The sequence below is a fragment of the Vitis vinifera genome, chromosome 7, assembly GCF_030704535.1.
Source record: "Vitis vinifera cultivar Pinot Noir 40024 chromosome 7, ASM3070453v1".
In the NCBI taxonomy this organism is placed as follows: domain Eukaryota; kingdom Viridiplantae; phylum Streptophyta; class Magnoliopsida; order Vitales; family Vitaceae; genus Vitis; species Vitis vinifera.
This window is the reverse complement of record NC_081811.1, coordinates 29,713,303-29,738,071: the sequence shown is the minus strand read 5'-3', so window position 1 is coordinate 29,738,071 and position 24,769 is coordinate 29,713,303. Positions and strand designations below refer to the sequence as shown.

The window sequence follows — 24,769 nt, the reverse complement described above, 5'->3', positions numbered from 1 at the left end:
ATTGTTTAAATAAGTTTATTACATTTAGGGGGTATTCAATGGATGACCGAAAAATTCAAAATCAAAATTTACTAAAAAATTAGCGAGTTACTAGTTATATTTTTATTTATTGTATTTTCAATATTTCAACCAATCTTTTGTGTAAGTAAATTTAAATGCTAAAAAATAATTTATTCATATATTTCTCAACTAATAATTAGTACATAACTGTTTTAATTTTAAAATAATATATACTTATTTAAATTTATTTCTATTTTCCCCATTTTTATAAAAAAATCTAATATCATTTACTATTCAATTCATTGAAATTATTCAATATTTTTTTCACTTCATAAACCAATTATATTGCTTTTCACACTTTAAATATTCATCCAATTTTTTCAAATTAATTTGAAGTTAAAATAAAATAAATTTATTTTTCCTTTATTTATAAATTATAGAACCAAATTATTTTTTTTTTTATAGAATTTTTAGTTTATTTTAAATTTATTTATTTTTCTTTTATCTCTTGGGTTTATCACTTTATATTCAATAGCAAATTCTCTTTTCAAAATTTTCTGTATTTTCCTACTTCATAAAAAAATTTCAAAAAGGTAATTATTATATTAAATATTTAAACAGATTTTATAATTGGTTATTGTAATAGATGATAACAATGTGTTGTGCATTGGATTAATTCCCTGCAACCGGCTGGCAAGGTTGGTTAACCTGAAGAATTGGTTTTCTTTAATTTTTTTATTCATCTAGCCTGCCATGTGGCTCAATCCCATTGGCCTAAAAAAGGTGGGTATGTTACATTTTCGGTAATAGGTAATAGATTAGTAGTAGAGTTGGAAAGATGTATAATAAATGATTATAATTTATATTTATATAAATAAAAGATCCACCCAGGGCGGTTTGGCGTGCTTGTGTCCCATTCAGAGAGAAGAGGATGGGCGACGGAACCACCGCCACGAGCAACAGAGGAGGGGGCGGCAATGGCGGCAGCGGCAGCAACAAGCCAGCGTGGTTGCAGCAGTACGATCTGATAGGGAAAATAGGGGAGGGGACATACGGGCTGGTGTTCCTGGCTAGGACCAAGTCCCCTTCCAACAGGGGCAAGTCCATTGCCATCAAGAAATTCAAACAGTCTAAGGATGGCGATGGCGTCTCTCCCACCGCCATACGCGAAATCATGGTCTCTACTCCTCTTCTCCTTATTTTTATTTCTTTTCTTTCTCTGTTTGGTTTTGATAAACTTTTCTCAGTAATCTAACCAGTGATATGATCATGTTTAATTTTCGTCAGTTTCATCAAATGGAAGATTGTGTTTTGGGTGTTAGGATTTTGCATCCGTTTAGATTCAAAAAGTAAGGGCTGTTCTCGGCAACCAAAATTGTGGGAGAAACAGCTATTTTTTTTTTCCTTTGATTCATTTGGCTTTTGAAACCTAACGTCAACCAATTCTCATTCCAGAAAAGTCTAGTCAATTGTCATCAAGAAATTTGAGACAACGTTTTTTTCCGCAACCTACCAAGCGGTTTGTGCTTTGATTATTAGGGTTTTACGTTAGCACCCTCAACTCGATGAAGTCTCTAGAAAATCTATTGCCATAAACCAATTCAAGCACTGCAGGCCGTGAAATTGTGGTCAGCTTGTGCCTGGTTCTTGAGAAACTGCGCGCAAACCAAATGGAAGCAATTGTGCCTAATTCCTCATCTTGGTACTTCTAATTGTGCATTATTTTTGGGTTTGGCTTAGTTGGGGGAGGCATTTGTTGATTTTTTTGTTTTCTTTCCTTTCAGTTTATTTTTCCTGAGGAACTGCGGAAAGAATAAAAGAGAACTGATCAGGAGTTTTTTTCCCTAAGCCTTTCCCCCCTGCCAAATGAGTCATAGTATTGTTTGTTAAGTTTCCAATGATTTGGTTTCTAACTATTTGGCGTAGATGAACTGATTGGTCCCTTTGAAATCCAAATCTGCATGGCACATTGTCAAAGTTCTAATTTCTTTTATTTGCCCAGATTTTCTTCTCATCCAAAACGAGAACTCATGTTAATGGAAAAGGTTCATGGTTTTGAAATTTAAGAGGTACAAAGATGCCATATGTGAAATTACTGTTTTCTTCTTCTTCCTGTAGATGTTTTGATTTTGTTGTGCTGCTGATTGGTTGCTAACAAAATGTGGGAAAGATTAGAATTAGAATTTTGGGCCTTAGATTTTTTCATTATTTGAAACCTGGAAGATGGGGTTTCTACTCAACTGTGCCTTTATTGGGAACTGGAAAAATATAAAACTTAGGATTAAAAATTTTACTTCCTTTTCTTTTCTGAAATATTCTCACCTTTCAAAGGGAGTATTTTTGTCAATGTTGCTCATTGTCCACAAATTTTTTATGATGTTTTTGGTGCTTTGATTGTAATTTCAAGAAACTTATGCTTCCATGCAGCTGCTTCGTGAAATTTCCCATGAGAATGTTGTGAAGCTTGTGAATGTGCATATCAATCATGCAGACATGTCACTCTATCTGGCTTTCGACTATGCGGAGCATGACCTTTATGTGAGTATTGGTTTATATTCTTAGTTGTCTCTAGGATTTTTATTCGTTTATTTTCTCTTGCCTATTGCATGGATTAAAGTGTTAGACCAATTGATTAACAACTAATTGTAGATTTGAAAGTGTTTAAAATGGGTGTATGTACTTATGCTTATGGAGTTCCAATTAGTATGCAAATTATCATATCCTAATTTAACTCTTGCTTTGCTAAGTCTATGTTCTCTCGTTTGATTTCTTTATGGTCAATTTGATTATAAGGAGCTGAGGGAATGGAAAAGAGAAAGGACAGACAACACGAAGTTGACCCAGCTTTCAAAACAGAACCTGATGTGAAAAACTTAATTTGTAGTTTCCACTAGACTGACATCTTGACAGTTAACTGCTTAGACCTAATGCTTGGTTCACAACACAAGATATTTTTAGCTGTCTATCCTTCTATAATCAAAAGAACGTCAGTGATTCAGATGTTTTTAGGTTAGAGGTGATTTTTAAATTTCAGTCCATTCGCAACAAATAATGGAGCTCTAACTTTACTTTGCTGCTACTAGGTGCCAATATCTAAAGTAACCCACGAATTCTAAATTTTAAGGGCTTTGAATTTAGAGCCAAATTAGAATGGATTGATTCAAACAGCAATTCTATAAATCTCATGGGACATCAAATCATACTTAAGTGTTCAAATCAATGGATGCATGAATATGCTATGAGGTATTCTAAAAATGTTTTTAAATATATATTAATTAGTTATATGCATAGTGTTAGGGGCTGAGTTCCAGATTTTAGTTACTCATTAGCTTAAACTTCTAGTTAACAACTAGCTGCTGACCTTGATAAATGTATTAGGTTTTACCTCAAAATCTTGCTCCTAAAAATGATTCCTCAAAAATATTAGAAGAAAGAAGAAAAACAAGTGATAACCAAGACAATCAAAGAGAAAATTCCCATATGTGATCCTTTACATGGTTTCAGTGTCCAAGAAGCCTTTCTTTAGGTGCATTGAGGGAGTGGAACGAGAGAATCTTTGATGGGTTGGAGCTGTGACAGTTGGTTTTGGAAGACCAGCTCTTTGAGCCTTTGTCCTTATGGTCTAGGAAATCTGTTGGGAAAAATTGTATGTCATTTCTAGACTTCATTCTTAGGTTGTGGTTGGTATAAGGCCTGTCTGGCCTTTAGTTTTGGCCCTTGCTTTAGCTTCTTTTTTCTTTTAGTTTTTTCTTTGGGTAATCGTTGTATCCTTCCCATGTATCAAGGTTTTTGCCTTTTTTTGGTATTTTTTTATATGCAAGTGTTATATGTATATCTGCTTATACAGAAAACTCACCTGCAATTCCCTGTCTAAAAGTTGAAAACAATGCTGCTGGAAACTAGGAGGGGTGTAAAACGCAGCAGCTTTTTGATAGGACTGAAAAACAATACATGTGATTACATGGAACAAAATGAAATTGGTCATATATCCATGTCACTTCTCATATCATATTTTGGCACTAGTTCATGCAGAAAAAGCATGTTCAATCATCTAACACAGCTCCAAGGATATATGCTCATTACAGGAAAATGAATCATCAGCCCAGTTAGCTTATCTGCATGGAAACATAATAAACTCATGTTAAATGCTACACAAATAACCCCATTGGGATTTCTATCAAATATTTGGTTGGTTTGTACTTGTTTCCATGAAAAAGGAAAAAACAACTCCAACCAGTCTACCAAACCTAAAAAGTCACAATTTTCAAAGCAATGCAAAAATACAAAAATCCAGATATCCATTTGTGATTGACAAACCAATATGAATAAGAAAGAAGACTATAGTGAGTAATATAGAAGGAGAGAAACACCACATACCTGATAAAAGATTATTGATTCATGGTCATTGATTGGACTGATTGATTGGAGATCATTGGAGAAGGTTGCTTCTGATCAGTCATTGGTGGAAGTCTCTACTCCAACATGTTTGGTGGCTTAGCTTCTTAGATTAGAAGAGTGCTTATATACACATGGAAGCACCTACCAGTAAAAATGTGTGTTTATTTGAAAATTTTTATTGACTGCTGACACCATGTCTGAAACTAACACTTCCAACCATTGACTTGTCTCTGAAAAGGGCAGAAATAACAGATATTGGCTTCTTTCAATTTTCAACCTCTTTGGTAATCCATATTTTTCATGCACTCAAATGTTCACTTTTCCCTTTTTTTGGTTCTTGTTTTGTGATCAAGAACTGATTTTAGTCCCTGAGTCGTTCAGCAGAAGAACTACCATGCAGCTGTAAAGATAATCATATTGTCAATTTTCTGAACATAGGACCATATTTTGACATTTAATTTCTTTTTGAGCATGACAGGAAATCATTAGACACCATAGAGACAAGGTGACCAATCCTATCCATCCATACACTGTTAAGTCATTGCTTTGGCAGCTGCTTAATGGGCTCAACTATCTCCACAGGTAAGGCTTATTTGTGCAGTGTTGATTGATATGCCCAGTATCACCATTAATTATGAACTTATATGGAACTTTGGCTACAGTAATTGGATCATTCATCGAGATCTAAAGCCATCAAATATCTTGGTACAATTCTTATGCCATATCTCTCTATATGTGACAATTTCTTGATGATAGTGTTTGTTAAATGTAATGCTAGTTTTTGTTCATTTTTGTGCCAGGTTATGGGTGAGGGAGATGAACAGGGAGTGGTTAAAATTGCTGATTTTGGGCTTGCAAGAATATACCAAGCACCCCTGAAGCCACTATCTGATAATGGGGTGAGAGGCACAGTTGTGTCTTTAGTCACTGTTATTGTTTTGTATCAATCTGTATTCTGCTTTGCATAAGGTTCTTCATGTTGTTTTGCAAGCAAGTATTAAGTGAATTGGTGGTGCACTATAAAGATCATTGATTACATCCACTTGATGGTCAAAAGCAACGAACTCCAAAGCTTTTACATTCTTGTCTTGGAATTTAGGTATCAAATTATCTGATTTGAGCTTAAGCTTGTGAGGACTATTGTCAACCAATTCCCCTTTGTATCTCCCCCTAAACCTAGCCACTTCATCATCCACATGTCTGTCTCCTTTCCAACATAGAAGCTCTTTTACAAGTTTGATTGCTCTACTGAGGGGTAGCTCATGAGAATGGTGATAACACATGGTATAGAAGTTCATGTGGAAGACAACATGAAGGCTGGTTCACATGTTTTAATCTATGTGTGAAGGAGATCTTCCTATTTTCCTTTTCTTTAGTTTCTCTATGTTGTGGGAGGACCATGGCCATGGGATTCGTGGATTCTTAAGATTATAGATATGGAAAGGGATCCTTAAGTTCTTAGGATCAGGAAGCTAAGTTACCTTGTTAAGGCTGGATTCTTAAGTTAAATAAGGCTGCATCTTTAGTGGGCTCTTAGTTACTTTGTTACATTTGAGGTTCTATTATCTTATTATGTGTTTTTTTTTTTTTGAAGGATAGTTCATCCTTCTTTATACTCTTTTATCTCCTTAATGAAATGTTTCTTTCCTATGAAAAAGAGTGCACAATAAAAAAAGAAAAAAAGAAAAAAAAAGGAAAGGTGTTGCATGAAAAGATCCTTGCATTTATTCAGAGTGCTCTATTTTTCTTGTGATGTACTGGTTGCTTGATTTGTGATTTGGTTCTTGATTTTGTTTATGGAATATAGTAGTTTAATTTTGAGCAAGATATTTATATGCTAATCTTTTCTGGCAGGTGGTGGTGACCATTTGGTATCGTGCCCCTGAGTTACTACTTGGGGCAAAGCACTACACTAGCGCTGTTGGTATCCTTGACACAAAGTCCACATTGCATTTATTACAAGGCATAGATTTACCATGTGGTTCCTTGAGCATGCATGCTGTTAAAAATTAAGAGTTAAGGACAACATTTTGTTAAGGCATAGAATACACATATTTAATACTGTATATAAAATCCTGTAGATATTGGTAATTGGAAAAAATTTCAAGAATAGTGGTTATAAACTATGGAACCAGGTTGGTTCCTTGAAAAACTACTTGGTAGTTGAGGCTATACTTTGTAGTATAGTAATTGTATGATGAGGACTGCATATTCTACTGCCGCAATATCCAAGATTTCAGTTTTAGTGTTTTGCTACAGCAATGCTTCATCTTCTGCTCAGATGCACCACAGAAAGTGGGTCTAATGCAGTGCATATTTTTCATAACATAGCAGGATATGTTACTTCCATATGTTTTATCAGATTGATAAGGTAGTACTATAGGAATGGAAGAAAGATAGAGACCTAAAGTGGCATGAATAAAGTGAATTTGAAAATTTTGCCACTGGACTCTTGGGTAGAAACTTTCCATGACGGGGTGGTGTTGGTACACTAAATGTGACTTCTGCGGTTGTCTGGGCACTTGTTGCCATGAGTTAAGGGCACCGAAATTTGAGGGCACCAAAATTTGAGGGCTGAATTCACATGTTGGACTCCACACAATGATTTGTGCATGCATTGGTGAATGAACTTGAAAGTTTGGTTTTAACAGAGCTCATAGATTGGGGTTCTCTTGATGACCTTTCCATAAGGCTATGTGCATTGAGTGAAAGATGATAGGAATTATTTGCGGAAAAAGTTAAGAAGTTAAAGGGGTTTGTTATGGCCCACTTTTGTGTAGTTATTTATTTATATATTTATAATATCTTTAACATAAGAGGAATGGTAATAGTGAAAGGGGTTATTTAAATCATTCCACATGTAAGCAGGGTTATTTAAGTCATTTGATATTCGCATATGAAAAAGGGGATGGGACTCTAATTTACCTTGTCTTTGATAATGTTATTGATAAACTGTATTTGACTTAAGAAAACAATGCTTCCTTAAAATTGCAATTAGATATGTGGGCTGTTGGATGCATATTTGCTGAGCTTCTGACTTTGAAGCCATTATTTCAAGGGGCAGAAGTCAAAGCGACACCAAATCCTTTTCAAGTACAGTATTAGTTTTTTGTGCGATCTTTCACAGTTTTTGTCTCCTGGTGTGAATTTTCCTTTCTGGAGATGTGTGGTTCCGATTGTATTGCTGTATTAGTTTCTTGTCTGTTTAGTAATATAAATTCACACTCTTGCAGCTTGATCAACTTGATAAAATATTCAGGGTGTTAGGTGAGAAAGCTTTATTCATTTTATTTTTTTCCCTTTATTTGTAGGCATTTTTTGTCTTTTGAATTTGTTGCAGAACTATATTATAATTGATTACTACATCAGGTCATCCCACACAAGAAAAGTGGCCAACACTTGTGAATCTTCCTCATTGGCAATCAGATGTACAACATATTCAGGGGCATAAATAGTAAGTTTTATATTTTTCTTTTTTGTGTAAACTTATATTTATCTTCCATTCACTTTTTAGGAGTTGATTTGTGTTAAATATCAAATTTTGGATTGCCTCCATTGTGGGGTTTATTTCTTTTATATTTTAATAGATTCATGAGCTTTTTTTTGGCTTGTGCTGCTGACAGTGAGAATCCTGGGCTTTATAGTGTTGTTCATCTCCCTCTGAAGAGTGCTGCATATGATCTCCTCTCAAAAATGCTCGAGTATGTAGTTCCTTTTGAATTTATGGGAATTTCATGTATGCTGTATGCATATAATAATTACAATGAGGCAATTTTTCGAAGCAGTTCATGTATACTGTATGCATATAATGATTACAATGAGGCAACTTTTCAAAGCAACATTTATTAGATGACCCTTTTTTTACTTCTAGGTTTATCTTGACCATTATCTTTTGTTTCTTGAGATTTGAAAATTTTTCTGGCCTGCTACAATTTTATAATAAATTGCTGAATTTTTGTTGTCTTTCAGTTCTTTTAATTTGGTGCAAACTTCCTGAATTCCCAGAATTTTCCATTTTCTCCAGATTCATGACCATATTTTCTCAAACTGAAAAACAGTAATACATTATAAGGCTATTCTTTTCAGTTATTTTTCTGGGGCTTCAGACTACATATTTCAAGTTTGGTATAAAAACAGGCCTGAATTTCTTGAGTTGGAGATGGGTTCAGTTCAGTTTTTCCTAATCAGTCCTGTCCTACAAGTTGAACTAGTGGTGAATTTGAAAACTATGATTAAGAGTGATTGGGAGTTGGTGTTCTGGAGTTCACTCTGCTGAGGAAAAATTCATAATGAAATGCCCTAATTCCATATACATAAAATGAAACTCAAGAGTTTGTTGTCAGCTGTGTACTTTATGAGAAGGAACATACAGGGACAACATTCACCTAATGTGATATTGCAGTTACCAGTCATTTCATGAATGAAAGCATTTTTATTCATGGGCGGCCAAAGTTGGTAAACCAGTACAAGGGAATGGGTGATCTGTGGTTTGTTGGACTTTCTGATTGTAGTTATTTGAATACCACGTATCTCACCATAATGTTATCTTATATGATTTGCGCTTTTTTTAGAATTAAATCAAGTAAGCTCTTCTTAGTCAGGGGCATCTTATTTGCAGATATGATCCTCGAAAGCGAATAACGGCAGCACAAGCTCTAGACCACGAGTATGAATTCTCACCAGAATTTATTTTGCTCAATTGTTCTGAAATGGAGGTCCTTGTTTAATTATAAAATAGTATCCATATCAAACCATAGTATAGAATAAATTTATGATTTGAGTATGGATGTTCCTCACTTTTGATGCTGTCTAAAGTGCAATCTTTAAAGATTCCATTTTTTCCTCCTTTTTGCTTCTCATTCTTTTTAGATGACTTAGATATTATTCTTGTAGTTTTCATAGAGTAGAGGTGCTAGCCCAAGTGGGAATTGTAGGGGTGATAATGTAAGAGGGTGAGGGACTATACTTAGCCTTTTGCTTCATAATAGTATAGATGAAGACATTTACTAGGAGTAACAGAATAGTCCAGTTCTTGTGATGGTTAATCTAGATGGACATGTTGATTAAGAAGCAGAGGGACGAGATCACAGTGGGGATTGCAGAGGGACTAGATTTCAGTGGGGATAATGCAATAAGAAACAATTAAAACTGAGATGTTTAGCAATATGTTCATTTATCTGTTTAGAGTGCTTGGAATTATGTTGAGAAGCAGAAAACTATTGCAGTTGGAAACTTGGTGTTTTCCTTCTGATATTAATGACATACATTTTGTGGTTTTTTCAAGGGCAAATGTTAGATATTCATATACTGTTTTGATTTATCAAGTAGTGTCATCTAAGCAATCATAGTTGTGTTACTTTTCAGGTACTTTCGTAGTGAACCTTTACCAGGGAGGAAGTAAGTTCTCTGCTCCCCTCTTCTCTTCCGTTTTCCATGGTGCTGCACATAATCATTTATAGTTACCATTATTAAGTTTCAATGCCCTGCAATGTGGACATGAAACAACACATGAGGACTCTAATATGGCAAATCCTGAAAAAGTAGGGGCAAGGGCATATAGTGTGTATGTACGTGCATATGTAAGTAGAGGTAAGGACATATGGAGTGTGTCTGTGTGTAGAATTGTGAATATGACATTGTAATCTGATTAATTCATCTCAATTTGTACAATAGCAATTTCATTAGCTTAACTTTGAAGATAAATTAAAAAATATATTAATAAAAAAGATTATGCTTACACACTCATATATATTATGCCAAAACAATTATGTCCTGACTTGTTCAGAGCTTGTAACATGTACAATACCAAGAAAGACTATCAAAATTTTTGACACTTTGGGCTGCCATACGTATCTGGGTGTATTGGAATGTTGTTCAACATGGACATGAATCCTTTAGAAGCATCTGTGCTACATAGATCACAATTAAGAAGATATCTACTAGTAGATCTTGTGAAGCATATATTCCGCCCATATTTCCTTCACTTTGACCAGGTGAATGTAACATCAAACATCAATGCTCAGTGCACTGGTACCTAGCCAAGCAGGAGCGGAGAAAGTCATGAATTATCCTACTCGTCCAGTGGACACAACTACAGATTTTGAAGGAACAAATAGCCTTCAGACTTCTCAACCGGTATGTCTGAACAATTTTAAATTTTTTGAAAAGCTGAAAAATTTTAAACTTAAGCCATGAATATACCTGTGTTCTTGATTAAATTAAGTTGGTCTCTTTAATATTATCATTGTTGTTATTATTATTGTTACTATCATCATTTGGTTGTTACTGTTGTTAGGAAGGTTTATGAGATAGTTATCATGACTGTCTTATTGTATGAAATATTTTCTTGTAAAGATGTTTATTTTTTTCCTGCTGCTATTTAAATGTTGAACATAGAAAAAGGGGCATCACTAAACCTGAAAGGGCGAAGTGAATTTCATTTCTTGCTCATGCCCCTGGGTTGTCTATGAGAAACTCTATTTTGTGCATAGAACTTAACTGATGCTTATTCCCTCTTTTTGATGAGCTTACTCATTACACAATAAAGATCAGCCTTAGTAGTGATTTATTTGACAGTTGGATTTTTAAGAGATACTGGAAGGAGAATTCTTTCCAATGGACTGTGTGGTTTTGTTAAAGGGCAAAAATATCACGATATGTCGCTGATATTTCGTCGAAATATAGACTATTGGGCAGTCCCAACACGATACATGGGATGGAAATATCAACCATCCGATTTTTTGAATTTTTAACCCATTTTTCACTGATTCATCGGTGATATTCTGATATTTTTCCCGATATTTTGGGAATATCGCAAAAAAATCGGTGCCACCTCAACGCTCCCTTCAATGTTAGAACTCTAAGAATTTAACAATGTGTGCCAAGCAGCCTAGCCTATTCTTCACGCTTGACTGGTAGAGGAGCACTCCCTCTTTAAATATGACCATATTTTGTTCCCTGTTTCCAATGTGGGATTCATTTTCACAATGATATTTAAAAATCACAAATCCAAACTCACTGCTACTAGGATTTGAACCATGGTTCAAGCACTTGGAAATTTACTCTCTTACTAGTTTACTAACCACACTTTTGGTTAATAAAATGCATATGATATATATATATATATATATATATATATATATATATATATATATATATATATATTTCTTTTATATATCCAAACTAAATGTATAATATCCTTCAATATATATCTTTTTTTTTTTGTTAAAATAACTTCAATATATGTATTACTATTTTTTCTATCATTTTTTGAGTTTTCCAACATTTTTATGAATTATTTTTATCAATTTTCACCTACTGATATTTTGTGTCAAAATATCCACCGATATTTTCTGATATATCCGTAAAATTAAATTACTGAGGATTTGTCAAAATCGATATTTTCATCCTGGGTTTTGTTGGAGGATAAATTTTGTCATGTGATTTGCTTTTATTTCTTTTTTTCTTGAAAGCACATACTTCCTTGTTCTCTGAATTTTTTTTTTTTATTATTTTTATTTTTATACATCTTTGGTTAATAAAATTCCCTATTTCTTGGTCATTGATGCTTCTAAGAACCTTGGTATTCCAAGTGGGGAAGTGGATGGAGTGTATACTAAAATACTGGCCGAGTGGGACAAAATTAAAGTGATTCTGGCCTCCAAGGAAAAGTAAGCATTTTTTTTTCTCACCATCTTAGTGCTTGGACAATTTCTTGGCAACAGGTCCCAAAACCTAATGCTCTAGGATTATACCTTCCAAGTGGGGACCTAGGTATTTAAAGGGTCATTTACAGCCTCAGGGGCTGTCATAGCAAGGTTTCCTGATGGATATTTGAACTTAGACATGGTACTGAGGAGGAGATTGATCCTTTTACTGAAAAGACTACCAAAAACTCTTAGAATAAATCTAAGATTGGCTAACTCTAGTTCATAAGTTGAAGAGAAAAAGATATCGTCAGCAAACAAGAAATCAGCAAATTTCACACTGTCCCTCCCAACCTGTAAACCCTTCACCAAATCTTAGATTCTCAATTGTGCTGGTCACTCAACCTAGGACACCAACTGCCAAAGTAAAGAAAGGAATTATGGGACTTGCCTCAACCCCTAGAAGACTATTTTATCCCTTAGCTTCCCCTTCTGTCCAAAGGACACATTACCCGATACCCAAGACCTGATCCACAACTGACAGTTTGATCCATGATCCATTAGAAAACAGGTTGTGAAAATGGAAGTTTTTATTTATTTATCTTTTTCAGATTGACTAGTAACTTTCTAGTTCTCATCTAAACTAACCAAATAGAATAGATTCATACTATGATGTCAGGGATCAACTAGGAAAGAAAACCGATTTCAGAATGCTCCTCACTGAGACCAATTAATGGTCATTAAGGTTATGTTGATCAGTCAGCAGAAAAGTTTTTTATAAAATCTTTTCTTAATTTAAAATAATCTAATAATATTACTTCGTATCAGAGACACAGAAAGCTATGGAACCATTTATTTTTTTTTTGAGTCAAATTTAATAGAAAATCTAAATTTAGCAATCAAACTAAGTTGGGATTATGACTGGAATTTTCTGAAACTAGTGTTGACCATTTGTATAAAAAATCACAATAATTCTATGTGATATCTAATGATCAGGGAACAAGCCTTTGAAATCCCAGTTCAAGGGCAAGTCAAATGCTTCATGATAAACCGTGCAAAATTTCCATAAAAACTCAGAGCCAATATATAAAGAAAGCTGAGGAAAACAGTTGGTCTCTTTTTTAATATGGACTTTGGTTTCCAAAATTTGAGAAACTTGGTAGCTACTTTCCAAGAAATCTTATTTAACATTCGTATTTATATCGATTAAAACTTTTTGATACCACTGATGCCAGCTTCTACACAATTGACTGTCATTGGTATTTTCTGGGATGAATTGTCAACACTGGTTTGGGAATTTTGTCCTGGTCCAGAATCCTATTTTGATTATATGGAAATATATTTATAATTTTTGTAGTTATCCACTATTTTCCTACCGTCTTCCTTAGATTTTTCCAGGAAAGGATTTGTCTATTTTGGAGGTAGCCCCACGCCAACAAAAGTTTCCTGATTCTGGCTGTGGTTTGGTGAAGTCTTGAACGTCGATTTATGTTAATGTGTTGCTTTTCTACAAATTATTTTCTCCATTTTCACCTCATCAAAATTTTTAGGTTGCTTGGGCATCACATGGAACTGGATCTTTTTATATACATACAAACATATATGTGTGTGCGTGTGTGTGTGAGGGAACACAATGAGACTTGCTCATCACCAATAACACAAACTCTTTCTAGGTGAAAGAGTTGAATTTATCTTGAACTCATGAAAGAATAAAAGTGAGCTAGTCTGTCATTACCTGTGGGACAGTAGCTGCAGTTTATCATCCAGCTAGAGATAGAATCCTGATGGGAACTGTAGGTCTTGGATGCAATATGCATTGATTCCATGATTAGAAAAAGAAAAGAAAAGAGGAAAACTGGAATATTTTTAGTCCAAATTCTAAAGGAATGTAAACAGATTACAAGATAGAAACTAACATATGAAAAAATAATTTTAAATGCTGTGTAGATGTAATCCAATCTCCTACTATACCATGGCTATGTTGGTTGGTGGGATAGGATATGTATATCCAAGGATATCATATCCCATTGAATGATATCCTTGGATATGTATATCCTATGGACATAATATTTTAAGGTAGTATATTCAATGAGATATGTTATGTTATATTATGTTTATATTTAATTTGTGAAATGAATAAAAAAAATAGTATGAGAATATATTTTATTTTTAATGTTTAAAATGACAACTATATTGCATTCCAATATTTTCTATTTAAAAAAAATGAAAATTTTCTTATATTTAACAATATTCATGGTTAAAATTTATAAACTTTATAAATAATTTTTTTTTATATTAATGTTATTCAATATATATAAATAATTCATGTCATTTATTAATATTATTATATATATATATATATATATATATATATATATATATATTTAGTTTTTCTTTTTTAACTATAAATTTAATTTATAATAAAAAAATTTATTTTGCAAAATGAGTATATGTAAAAAAAATAAAAATAAAAAAATGATTAAAAAAATAAATTTATGATACATGAGATATGCATACCCAATATCTTAGCATAAAATTAATGTATTCCATATAGAAGGGATAAAAAAAGAGGGTGGATGATATATCCTACCATTCATCCTATCCCATGTTTGGTTGAACATAGGATAGGATAAGTGATGAGATAACTTATCTTATCCCATCATCAATCAAACATGAGATATGATATAATATCATCTCTTTTATTCTACCCATGCTATATTCGACCATACCATAAAGCTCCACATCATTAACTCTCTTGATCTTAAACTTCACTTTTCATATATTTTGTGGCAAACAAGAGAAAAGGTTGGTTAAGCTCCACAGTAACTCTCTTGATCTTGAACATCACTTCTGTGAATATGCAAGTCTTGACTATGGAGTATGAACAAAACGGGGTTTGGGACTTAAAATTTTGCTATATCAAATGTGAACATGCACATATGTGTGTGTTACTTGTGCTATGATTCTATAAGCTGTACACAAACTCATGTTTTGATTCTCTAGCACAGGTATCATCGGGAAATGCAGTTTCTGGGAGCATGGCAGCTGGTCATGTGGTGCCCAATCGGTCTGTTCCTCGGCCAATGCCTGTGGTTGGGATGCAAAGAATACAAGCTCAAGGCATGTCAGCCTATAATCTCACATCCCAGGCTGCAATGGGAGGTGGAATGAATCCTGGAAGTATCCCTATGCAGCGGGGTGTTGCTGCCCAGGCCCATCAGCAACAGGTCTTTATTTTTCTGAACTTTTGTTGTCACAAAGTGCTGGTTCCTGTTTCTGATTAATACTACATTATCTGGCTACAGATGAGAAGAAAAGACCCTGGAATGGGGATGCCTGGCTACCCTCCGCAACAAAAATCAAGACGTTTCTGAGGTAATGCAGCTCTTGTTCTTCCTGCATTGCATATCCTCATGAAACCATCTAAATTTATACAGCTTACACATTTTTATGTTGATTGTTGATGATAACATGTTGAAAAGAAGGCACATGTCAAGAGTACCATTCTGATTTGAATAATTTAGGTTTTTCGAAAACTGAAAATTTTCAGTATTTGTAATCACCTTACAACTACAGTGAAGTTACCCGTTTGACTCTGTTTATCACAAATTTTAATTGAAACACAATGTTCCCATGATTTCAGGCAATGGAGTGCATGCAAACAAGGGTTTTGTCCTGGAAATGCGTAAACTCATCCAATACATGCTAACAATAGGCTGAGATGGCTTGCCTCAATTACTCGCCTCCCTGACTGTGGATGCATTTAGAATCCCCGCAGTTGTTGAACAAGTACTTCTCAGATCTGATTCTCTGCCAAAGCCCGAATGCTGTGAATGCATTTTTGGCTTCATCCCTGAAGAGTGCTGGCTGGTGTTCATGACAGAACTCTGTTAAGCCCATGTTGTATAAATTGCAGTAGTTGGAGCCACACTGTATGTCTACATTAGACATGAATAATTGATTAACCATGAAAATTTGTTTGTATCACTCCTCTTGTGTTTGTACATGAGTGGGTTTTCAATTTAACTAGAAAATAGAAAATATCATATCATTGATTTGAGATGAAGCTAGTTCAAGTCATCCTCAAGCGCAAAGAAGAATTGAGCTTTTCGTGAAGGAAGTTGTACTATGGATTAACATCACCCATTTCCTAATTTGTTTACGTATTTCCAAATTTTATTTCCAGGGAGAAACAAAACTACCCTCAATACTCACATCAACAAAATACATCATAAAAAATTATTTGTTCAACAAGTGTAAGTGTTTTAAGTATTAAAAATTTTTAATACTTAAAAGATAAAATTTTTCAAATATTAAAAAAATTAAAAACACTTTTCAAAATCATCATCAAGTGTGTTATAAGAGCATGTTTGACAGTAATTTTAAGAAGTGTTTATAGTATTTCTAGTATTTAAAAAATAAAAATTTTCAAGTGTTAGAAAGATTAAAATCATTCTCTAAAATTATTGTCAAATACACTTTAAGAATGTGTTTAAGAGTGATTCTAAAAAGCAGTTCTAACATTTTTAACACTTGAATGATAAAAATTTATAAATATTAAAAATATGAAAAACACATCCTAAAATCATTACCAAATGACTCTAAAAGTGCGTTTGATAGTGATTCTGAGAAATGTTTTTAAGCCTTTCTAACACTTGAAAATATTTATTTTTCAAACATAAAAAATGTTAAAAGCAATTCATAAAATCATTGCTAAACACACTCTAAGACTATATACAATAAATTTATGAATAATTAATATCAAGATTGCTTCTTCGCTCAAGAATTTCAAGCCTTGATTTGATGAACAATTTTGTTCAAGAAAACACCATATTTCAGCCTAGGAATTATAACCATTGCCATGACACATCTAGATTATTGCATAATCAGGATTTAGAATAATATCAGTTGGATCAGCATTATTAGGATTTGGAATGTATCATGCTGGATACTGTCTGGACTAGTAACGAAATCCATGGAGATCATGCGCCTTAAAGGTAGAAACTACTTGAGACTCCCATAAGTTTAATTCAAATTATCCAACCTCATTGTAAGTGGATTTAGATTCTATGAAAATGTAGTTGGAGGATTAAAAAAATCTCCTATCGTGGCAAGAGAGATTTCTTTGACGAATTTTATTGTTCGTGCATTAGGTTATTTATATTAAGTTGACAATTTTGTTCAATTCATTCTGATTTTATGATTCTATGTATTTCCTATTATTTATACTATCTTTGAAGAATCAAGATTGCTATAGAATAAACCTAGATTTAAGCATATAAGTATGGTTGGGTTAATTGAAGATAATGATGTAAAAGGTATGAAGTGGACTTGTATGATAATTGAAAATATAATCATTTTGAAAATAAACTATTATTTGAATATTTTATAATAAAATAAAGGAAATTGGTTATTTAACAAATTGAAAAAATAGAAATTTTATTTAGAATGCTGAAGCACCTTCATGGGTGATTCATCTCCTTTTGATTTTTTTTTCAAGAAACGTCCCAATTACATGTACAAATTTTCAGGTATTTGGACACTTGTGATACCCTTGGCTTCGTCCCTATACGTTTCACAAACTTGATCCTCGTTCTTATCCTTATGTGTTATTTAGTTACTCCATAGAACATAATGTCTATCGTTGCTTTGATCCTATGTCCTATAAACTCTTTGTCTCCCGTCATGTTGCATTTATGGAATCAAAATTACCCTTTCAAACTCTCTCATTATGGGAAGATAGGGTCATAAACACAAGCCTCTCCAATTGGTTCTCCTTGACCAACCTACCCAATTTCCAATTTCGGATACCCATACTTTCTATCCTAGTTCACCAAACCTAGACCCACCACATATAACCCATTGTCCACCTAATGACTTGGTTCACTTGGACTATACTCTTTCATTTCATCCTAATGTTGGCCATTTGCACAAATCCTCATAGGTAAGTCAATCCCCACATTATCCTTTATCACACCTCACCAAACCAACTCCTCATCCCCACACCATGGTCACAACATGATTACTAGAGCCAAAAATAATATTTTCAAACCCAAACAAGTTCTCAATTTGACTGCCACTACCTCATTATCCAATGAGTCCTTGGAACCCACAAGTGTCTCCCAAGCCTTAGAAATTCCTCATTGACGACAAGCAATGAGTAAGGAATTTGATGCCTTAGTCTATAACTCTACCTGGACCCTCGTTTCCCCTAACCCCGCATAGAACATTGTTGGGTGCAAAGGGATTTTTTGTATTAAGTGGAATCCTAATGGCTCAATGATGTGATATAGAGCTCACCTAGTTGCTAAAGGCTTTCATCAAAGACCTAGAGTTGATTTCTTAGACACTTTTAGTCCAATGGTCAAACCAACAACAATTCAAAATTTTCACTTAACTGTCACTAATGGTTGGGCTTTGCACCAATTGGATGTTAACAATGCCTTTTTGTAGGGAAATTTAATTGAATATGGTTTTATGCAACAACCATGAGGCTTTCTTCATCCCTAATTCCTACTGCATGTCTACAAATTACAGAAGGCTCTCTATGGTCTTCATCAGACACAACATGCATAGTACACAAAACTCCAGAGTTTCTTACTATCGATTGGTTTCATCATGTCCAAGTCTAATAGCTCGCTTTTCATCCATCATAAAAATGAGTTTATTATGTTCCTTCTTGTTTATGTGGATGGCCTCATCATCACAGACACATCCTCTCAACTGGTCCAACAGTTTACTACCACTCTAGCTCAACTTTTTTCCCTTAAAGATCTTAGTCCTTTGGCATACTTCCTTGGAGTTGAAGCCATACATACTTCCTCTGGCCTCTTCCTTTCTCAGTACAAGTACATCCATGACCTACTAGAGAAACACAATATGCTTGGTGCAAATGACGTTTCCATCCCGCTCTCATCCATAATGTCTTTTAAGTTGCATAATGGGGCCCCTCCAACTGATCCCACTAAATACCGCCAGGTCATTGCTTTTATGTAGTACCTCTCCCTTGGTCGGCCTGACATTTCCTTTGCCGTGAACAAACTCTCCTAGTTCATGCACTACCCATCCACTACTTATTGGTTGATCTGTAGTCAAGAGGGTTCTTCAGTATCTCAAAGGCATTAGTCATCTTGGCCTCTTTCTTCATAAGCACTCTCCATGCCTTTGCGAATGTTGATTGGGTGGGAAACTCTAATGATCACACTTCCACATCAACCTATGTTATGTTTCTTGGGTGTAACCCAATCGGTTAAAGTTTTCTAAGAAATAAAAAACAATGGCTTGATCTTCAATTGAAGCGAAATATTAAGCTATTGCTACCACCATAATTGAAATCAATTGGGTGCAAAATCTACTTTACAAACTTCATACCCATTCTCCAATATTTACTCCAACAATTTACTATGATAATGTGGGAGCTGTTGTCGCCTCGCGTATCCGATGGTCCACGTTGCTGCTATATGGATGGACACGTGATTCTCAACACACAAGGGGTTCTTGATTCAGTGGTTGCACCTGCAAAAGGCATCCGGACAGGGTGTCCGGACGCACCCTCCGATGGTTTTATTAGCCATGGTGAGAAAGAGATATATAAATCAGTTGGCCTTTTTCTAGGTATCAAGAGGTTACCAGGAGATCCCCTTTCTTCTTCGTGCGAAGGTATATATATCCAGCTTCAGGGGTACTGTTCCTCTCATTAATGGTGAGGAGATCTTTTCTGTTGTGATGATGACAATAGGTGTTAGTAGGAGCACTATCATCCTATGAATGGCTGTCAGAGACTATGGTAGGTGATGCGGCCGTCAGAGATCGTGGGAAGCGATTATGCAGAATGATCGTGGGAAGTGACTTGCTGTCACTTCCTCTTGTCTTCTCATTCTGCAGGTGATGGGATGTGGGCCATGGCTGCTTGTTGTGATTGCGTGTAAGACTCGCTTTACTTTTAATTGACCATCTAGAAGATTTATATCCGGATGGCTCATGCTGACTATCCGGATGTGTTGTGGAGCCTATCCGGATGTGTACGCTCTGCCAGCGTCGTTTGCTCTTCCTTGGATAGGAGAAGATGAAACGTCGTTTGCCTTTCCTTGAGGCGGTCCGGATAGGATGTCTACACCATGCATATCCTTAGGGGAATCCGGATAATGATGGTCCGGCTGATAACATGTGCCACGCGTCACTATGAGCTGCGTGCCACGTGTTTCCCAAGGGGAGGGGTCCCTACATTGCCCCCCTTTTTAACTTGCCTATTTTGCCCAAAAAATGGGCGGGTTAAAAATAACTGGCTTTTGAAAACTGAAGAAGTCCCTTCGTCTGACTGGGCCACGTGGCGAGTGGGGGTGCGGAAGCCAAAAAGGCTTTTATGACGAGCCGCCGACCCTGCGTATCCCCAGACAATATGTCGTTTCAATGATAACATGGCTGTTGGTTTGGCTTTCCGAGGGGCTGTCCTGCTATAAATAGGGTACTGTACCTCTTTTTGTATTTTTTCCTACTGCATTCTCTTGAGAGTCTTTCTTCTTACTGCTTTTTCTACGCCTTTTGCTTTTCTGAGAAAAAAACTCCGAAAGCTCTTTTGTACCAGTGCTTTTGTATCGCGACTTTGTTGGTTTGCTGCTGGTGATTTTGTATCAAGGCGGTACCCGTTCTTCTTCTTCGGTGCTGTATTTGGTACGTATCTCTTTGCTACTGCCGTTCCTTTGGTTGCGTTTGCTGGTTCTTTACACTTGCTTTCTGGCTTGCTTGGGCATTGTTTTGGACGAGTCGTTTGCAATTGTTGTTGAATGTTGGTACTTTGTTGTTGTTTGGAGGGGTTTTTGAGGGGTTTTTCTGACGGCTTTGAGTTAGGGTTTGTGTATTTTCTGATTGCTTGGTCTGAACCGTTTGCATTGTTTTTGCGTGTAGATTTTGCTTTGGCTTTGTGGTAAGAAATGGCTCCAAAAAAGACTGTTTCGTCTGTCCGGGTCAGCGAGGCTAGCGAAAAGGCGATAGACAAATTAAATGCGAAGGAGTTCCGGGAGCGATTCCTGATCCCCCATGACGTGTTGATAGACCTGGTGAACGAGGAGGCGGCTATGCCTACTGAGAAAGGTGGAAAAAACGCTATCCTCTTCACAAAGGAACAATTCAACGCGGGGCTCCGGTTCCCTCTGCCGGCGTTGTTCAAGGAATTCCTCCACTTCTCTCAAATTCCCCCTATCTTTATTCACCCCAACCTTGTCCGGGTGCTGATGGGATGCAGCATCATCAACATGCTGTACAGCCTCGACCTGACGCTACTGGAAGTGTTCTTTGTCTATTCCCTGAAGAAAGCAAAGAATGATATCTTCAGTGTGTCCGCTCACCTGCCCTCCCTTCAAATGGTGACAGAACTGCCAGATTCGACAAAGGGAGGGGCGAAGGGGCTGGTGGCAGTCTGGGGTGGATGGGCGGGGCTATCGCAGCATCCGTCGAGGCCTTTTTCTCCGAATTATACCCTAAAAATTCCGGGTAATCTTGTTTTGCGATTTTTTTTTTTTTTTTTTTTTTTTTTTTTTTTTTTTTTTTTAGATTTTGCTTTGCTGATTTTTCCAGATCTTTCCGGGCGGAATTCTCACCTTTTGTTGCTGACAATGCAGGTTTGGAATTGAGGGGCCACCTTGTGGATTGGGTGGAAAAGGCATCCTTTGCCTGTGTCTGCAAATTATTTGAAATAGATCCCAAGGAGAGGGCCTACAAAACATTGCTCTCGGCGCGGAATTTGACAGAGGTCGTCCGGGAGCCCCAGGAATATGTTATCAACATCCTTCCTAGGAAATTGGCAAAGGATGAGATAGTGCCTGGGGAGCATTATACAGTGAAAGAGCTCCCCCTCTATCAGGAAGCTAAAGAAGCTGACGCTGAAAGGCGGCGAAAGCTCCTAGAGGATAGAGATCAGAAAAAGACTGAAGGCACTATCCGGAAGGCTCCCGGACAGAAGCGGGGTCCGGACTCCCCTCCGAAGAAAACGTCAGGAAAAAGGGGGAAGCTGGTGAAGAAGCATGGGAAGGATGCGAAGGAACCCACTCCTCCCAAGGAGTTTCCTCCTCCACAAACTACCTATGAGGGGGAAGTAATGATAGAGGAGCCAGTAAATGCTGCTCCGCACTCTATCTCAAGCGGCCCCGGGCGCATGTCGGGGTTGAATCACTCAGGTCCCTCCTTAGTCGCGGCTGCGCGTCTAGCCAACGTGGCTGAGGAAGCTGCATCTATCAACCATCCGGGCAACCTCAATCCGGATGCAGCTGAAACGGCCCCGTTGGAGGAAGCGGGGGCAGAAAGCCAAAGTCAGCCTTCCGACGACCCGGATCGCCTGGCTATAGTCCTGGTGAAAGGGCCTCCCCTCAAGAAGCCGCGTTTGACGCGCGATCTACAGTCCGGACTCTTTGAGCGGCTTCAAGAGCGGCAGCAAGAGATTGAAATTAGCTGCGCTTCTGCTCATGACGCTCATCCGGATGGAGGCGAGGTGGAGATGGCTACTGAGACCTCAGCCGTTCCGGCAATAATTCCGGCTGAGGATGCATCCGGACCTATGTGCCCGGACGAAAATATGGGGGCTCCGATTCCGGGACACGAGCTACCCTCTCCTTCCTCATCCGAGGAGGAATCTGCTGATGATGCCGCTCCCGCTAGCCATTTCAGCTACGCGGAGTTGGAAGCTAAGTTAAAGCAGATTACTCCTGACTGGAAAGCCATCAAGCCCTCTGCTAAGATGTTTGATATGATAGAAACGGTACGCCGCTGTCTTGTGTTTTTGCTTTTTGACTTTTTGTTGCACTGATGTGTTTGTTGTAGTATGATTTATGTTTTTGCTTTTCTTGTTTGTGTGTTAGCTGGTGAGGGGCCTCCGCAGCATGTCTCAACAACACGCTCTTTTTACTCAGCTGCTGCAGACCGCAGACTATATGAAGACCTTCTCCTCTCGGCACCAAGAGATTGAAAATCAACTGCGTCTGAGAATGGAGGAGGCTGAGGCCAGTCTATCCACCATGCGAGAGGAAAATGAAGCCCTCCGGGTGGAGTTGGCTGAGGCAAAGGGTCAAGAAGAATCAACTGCGGGCCGCCTTCATGAGGCGGAGGGTGAGGCAGCCCGGCTAAGGGATGAATTGAGTCGACTCCGGACAGAAGTTTTGAATGAAAAGAAGCAGAAGGAAGACTTGCAGCTGCGTCTGGATGTGCAAAAAGAGGAACTTGAACGGGAGTTTGCTGTGGAAAGGGAGGAACTTGCAGCGGATTACCAGAGACAAGTGGATGATACATTTATCTTTGGGTATCGCTGCTGCATGAAGAAGAACGGTATAAAGCGAGATACCCCTTCAATTCCTCCAAGTGAAGAAAAGAAGCTCCATGAGAAACCTGCTCCCTGATAGTTTATCTCTTCTTGCAATTTTTCTGCTGTAATTTTTCCTTCTGCATATTTTTGTGGTCCGGATGTCTCTTTGTAATTTACATTTACTCATATCAATAAAACTTACTTCTTTCTCATTTGCACTTGTGTACACTTTCTACTGATAATACTGCTTTAAATTAAACACATTCCATGGTCTGAGTAACGGAGTGCCATCTAGCTTTTGTAAATGATAGGCTCCATTTTCATTTGCCTTAGACACTATGTAGGGTCCTTCCCAATTGGCTTGGAATTTTCCTGCGCCTACTTCAGCAGTATTTTCAAAAACTTTTCTAAGTACTAGCGTACCATTTTTGAAGTTTCTGGGCCTGACTTTTCGATTGTAATGCGCTGATGCTCTTTGTTGATAATCTGCCATCCGGATGGATGCGCTTTCTCTGACTTCGTTTGCCCAGTCCAAATTTCTTCCTAGTTCCGTGTCGGCATCTTTTTGCTTTGCTGCATCAGTCCGGATAGTAGGAAGACCTATTTCAGTGGGAATGACTGCATCCATTCCATATGTGAGGGCAAAAGGAGTATTTCCTGTTGGTCGTCCGGGTGTGGTCCGATAGGCCCACAGGACGCCGGGTAGTTCCTCCACCCACCTCCCTTTGGCTCGCTCCAGCCTTTTCTTCAAGGCATTGACTAGAGTTTTGTTTGTGGCTTCCGCCTGACCATTGCTTTGAGGATAACGTGGCGTGGAGTATGAATTCCGGATATTCAATTCCGAACAGAAATTCCTGAATGCAATGCTGTCAAATTGTGGACCGTTGTCAGCTATGATGATTTGGGGAATCCCATAACGGCAAACAATGTTCTTCCATACGAACTTGGTAACATCTTTATCTTTGATGCTTGCATATGCTTCAGCTTCTACCCATTTACTGAAGTAATCAGTGGCGACAAGAAGGAATTTCTTTTGGGCGGGTGCTGCTGGGAGGGGTCCCACTATGTCCATGCCCCACTGCGCGAAAGGCCATGGGCTTGAGACCGATTTTAATGCGATTGATGGTATATGTGGAATGGGAGCGTATTTTTGACATTTATCACATTTTTGGACATATGTTGCCGCGTCTTTCTTCATTGTTGGCCAGTAGTATCCTTGTGAATGAGCTCTATGTGCTAGGGATCGTCCTCCCGTATGATTTCCGCATACTCCTTCATGTAACTCAGCTAACACATACTGGGCCTCTGAATGCCCAAGACAGCGAAGATAAGGCCCTGTGAAGGATCGCTTGTACAGGTGCCCCCCAATCAGGGTGAAACGGGCAGCTTGCACCCGGAGTTTGTGCGCTCGTTTAGGATCTTCGGGTAAAGTTCC

The 24,769-nt window shown here is 37.1% G+C and overlaps 2 protein-coding genes across 2 annotated transcripts; both read left to right on the top strand.

Moving 5' to 3' along the window:
- Nucleotides 1-849: 849 nt before the first annotated feature.
- LOC100249168 (cyclin-dependent kinase E-1) lies at nt 850-16,104 on the top strand. Its single transcript, XM_002273135.4, has 16 exons — nt 850-1,177; nt 2,428-2,538; nt 4,877-4,980; nt 5,061-5,103; nt 5,199-5,297; nt 6,253-6,322; nt 7,397-7,491; nt 7,632-7,665; nt 7,768-7,852; nt 8,022-8,099; nt 9,017-9,064; nt 9,763-9,795; nt 10,422-10,533; nt 15,053-15,271; nt 15,350-15,419; nt 15,688-16,104. The coding sequence occupies exons 1-15, from the start codon at nt 932-934 to the stop codon at nt 15,416-15,418; spliced, it is 1,446 nt and encodes a 481-aa protein (XP_002273171.1). The 5' UTR covers nt 850-931; the 3' UTR covers nt 15,419; nt 15,688-16,104.
- A 4,487-nt stretch (nt 16,105-20,591) lies between these two features.
- Nucleotides 20,592-23,546, top strand: LOC104879194 (uncharacterized). The gene is made up of 4 exons (XM_059738740.1): nt 20,592-20,714; nt 20,949-21,533; nt 21,662-22,794; nt 22,895-23,546. The coding sequence occupies exons 2-4, from the start codon at nt 20,975-20,977 to the stop codon at nt 23,426-23,428; spliced, it is 2,226 nt and encodes a 741-aa protein (XP_059594723.1). The 5' UTR covers nt 20,592-20,714; nt 20,949-20,974; the 3' UTR covers nt 23,429-23,546.
- The last annotated feature ends 1,223 nt before the right edge of the window (nt 23,547-24,769 follow it).

Bases quoted from the DNA above. Each gene is read 5' to 3' on its own strand.
- LOC100249168 (XM_002273135.4), top strand. From the start codon at position 932: ATGGGCGACGGAACCACCGCCACGAGCAACAGAGGAGGGGGCGGCAAT. The intron at 8,100-9,016 runs GTATGTAGTTCC...TCTTATTTGCAG, and splicing joins CTCCTCTCAAAAATGCTCGA to ATATGATCCTCGAAAGCGAA. The intron at 10,534-15,052 runs GTATGTCTGAAC...TCTCTAGCACAG, and splicing joins GCCTTCAGACTTCTCAACCG to GTATCATCGGGAAATGCAGT.
- LOC104879194 (XM_059738740.1), top strand. From the start codon at position 20,975: ATGGCTCCAAAAAAGACTGTTTCGTCTGTCCGGGTCAGCGAGGCTAGC. The intron at 21,534-21,661 runs GTAATCTTGTTT...CTGACAATGCAG, and splicing joins TTATACCCTAAAAATTCCGG to GTTTGGAATTGAGGGGCCAC. The intron at 22,795-22,894 runs GTACGCCGCTGT...TTTGTGTGTTAG, and splicing joins TGTTTGATATGATAGAAACG to CTGGTGAGGGGCCTCCGCAG.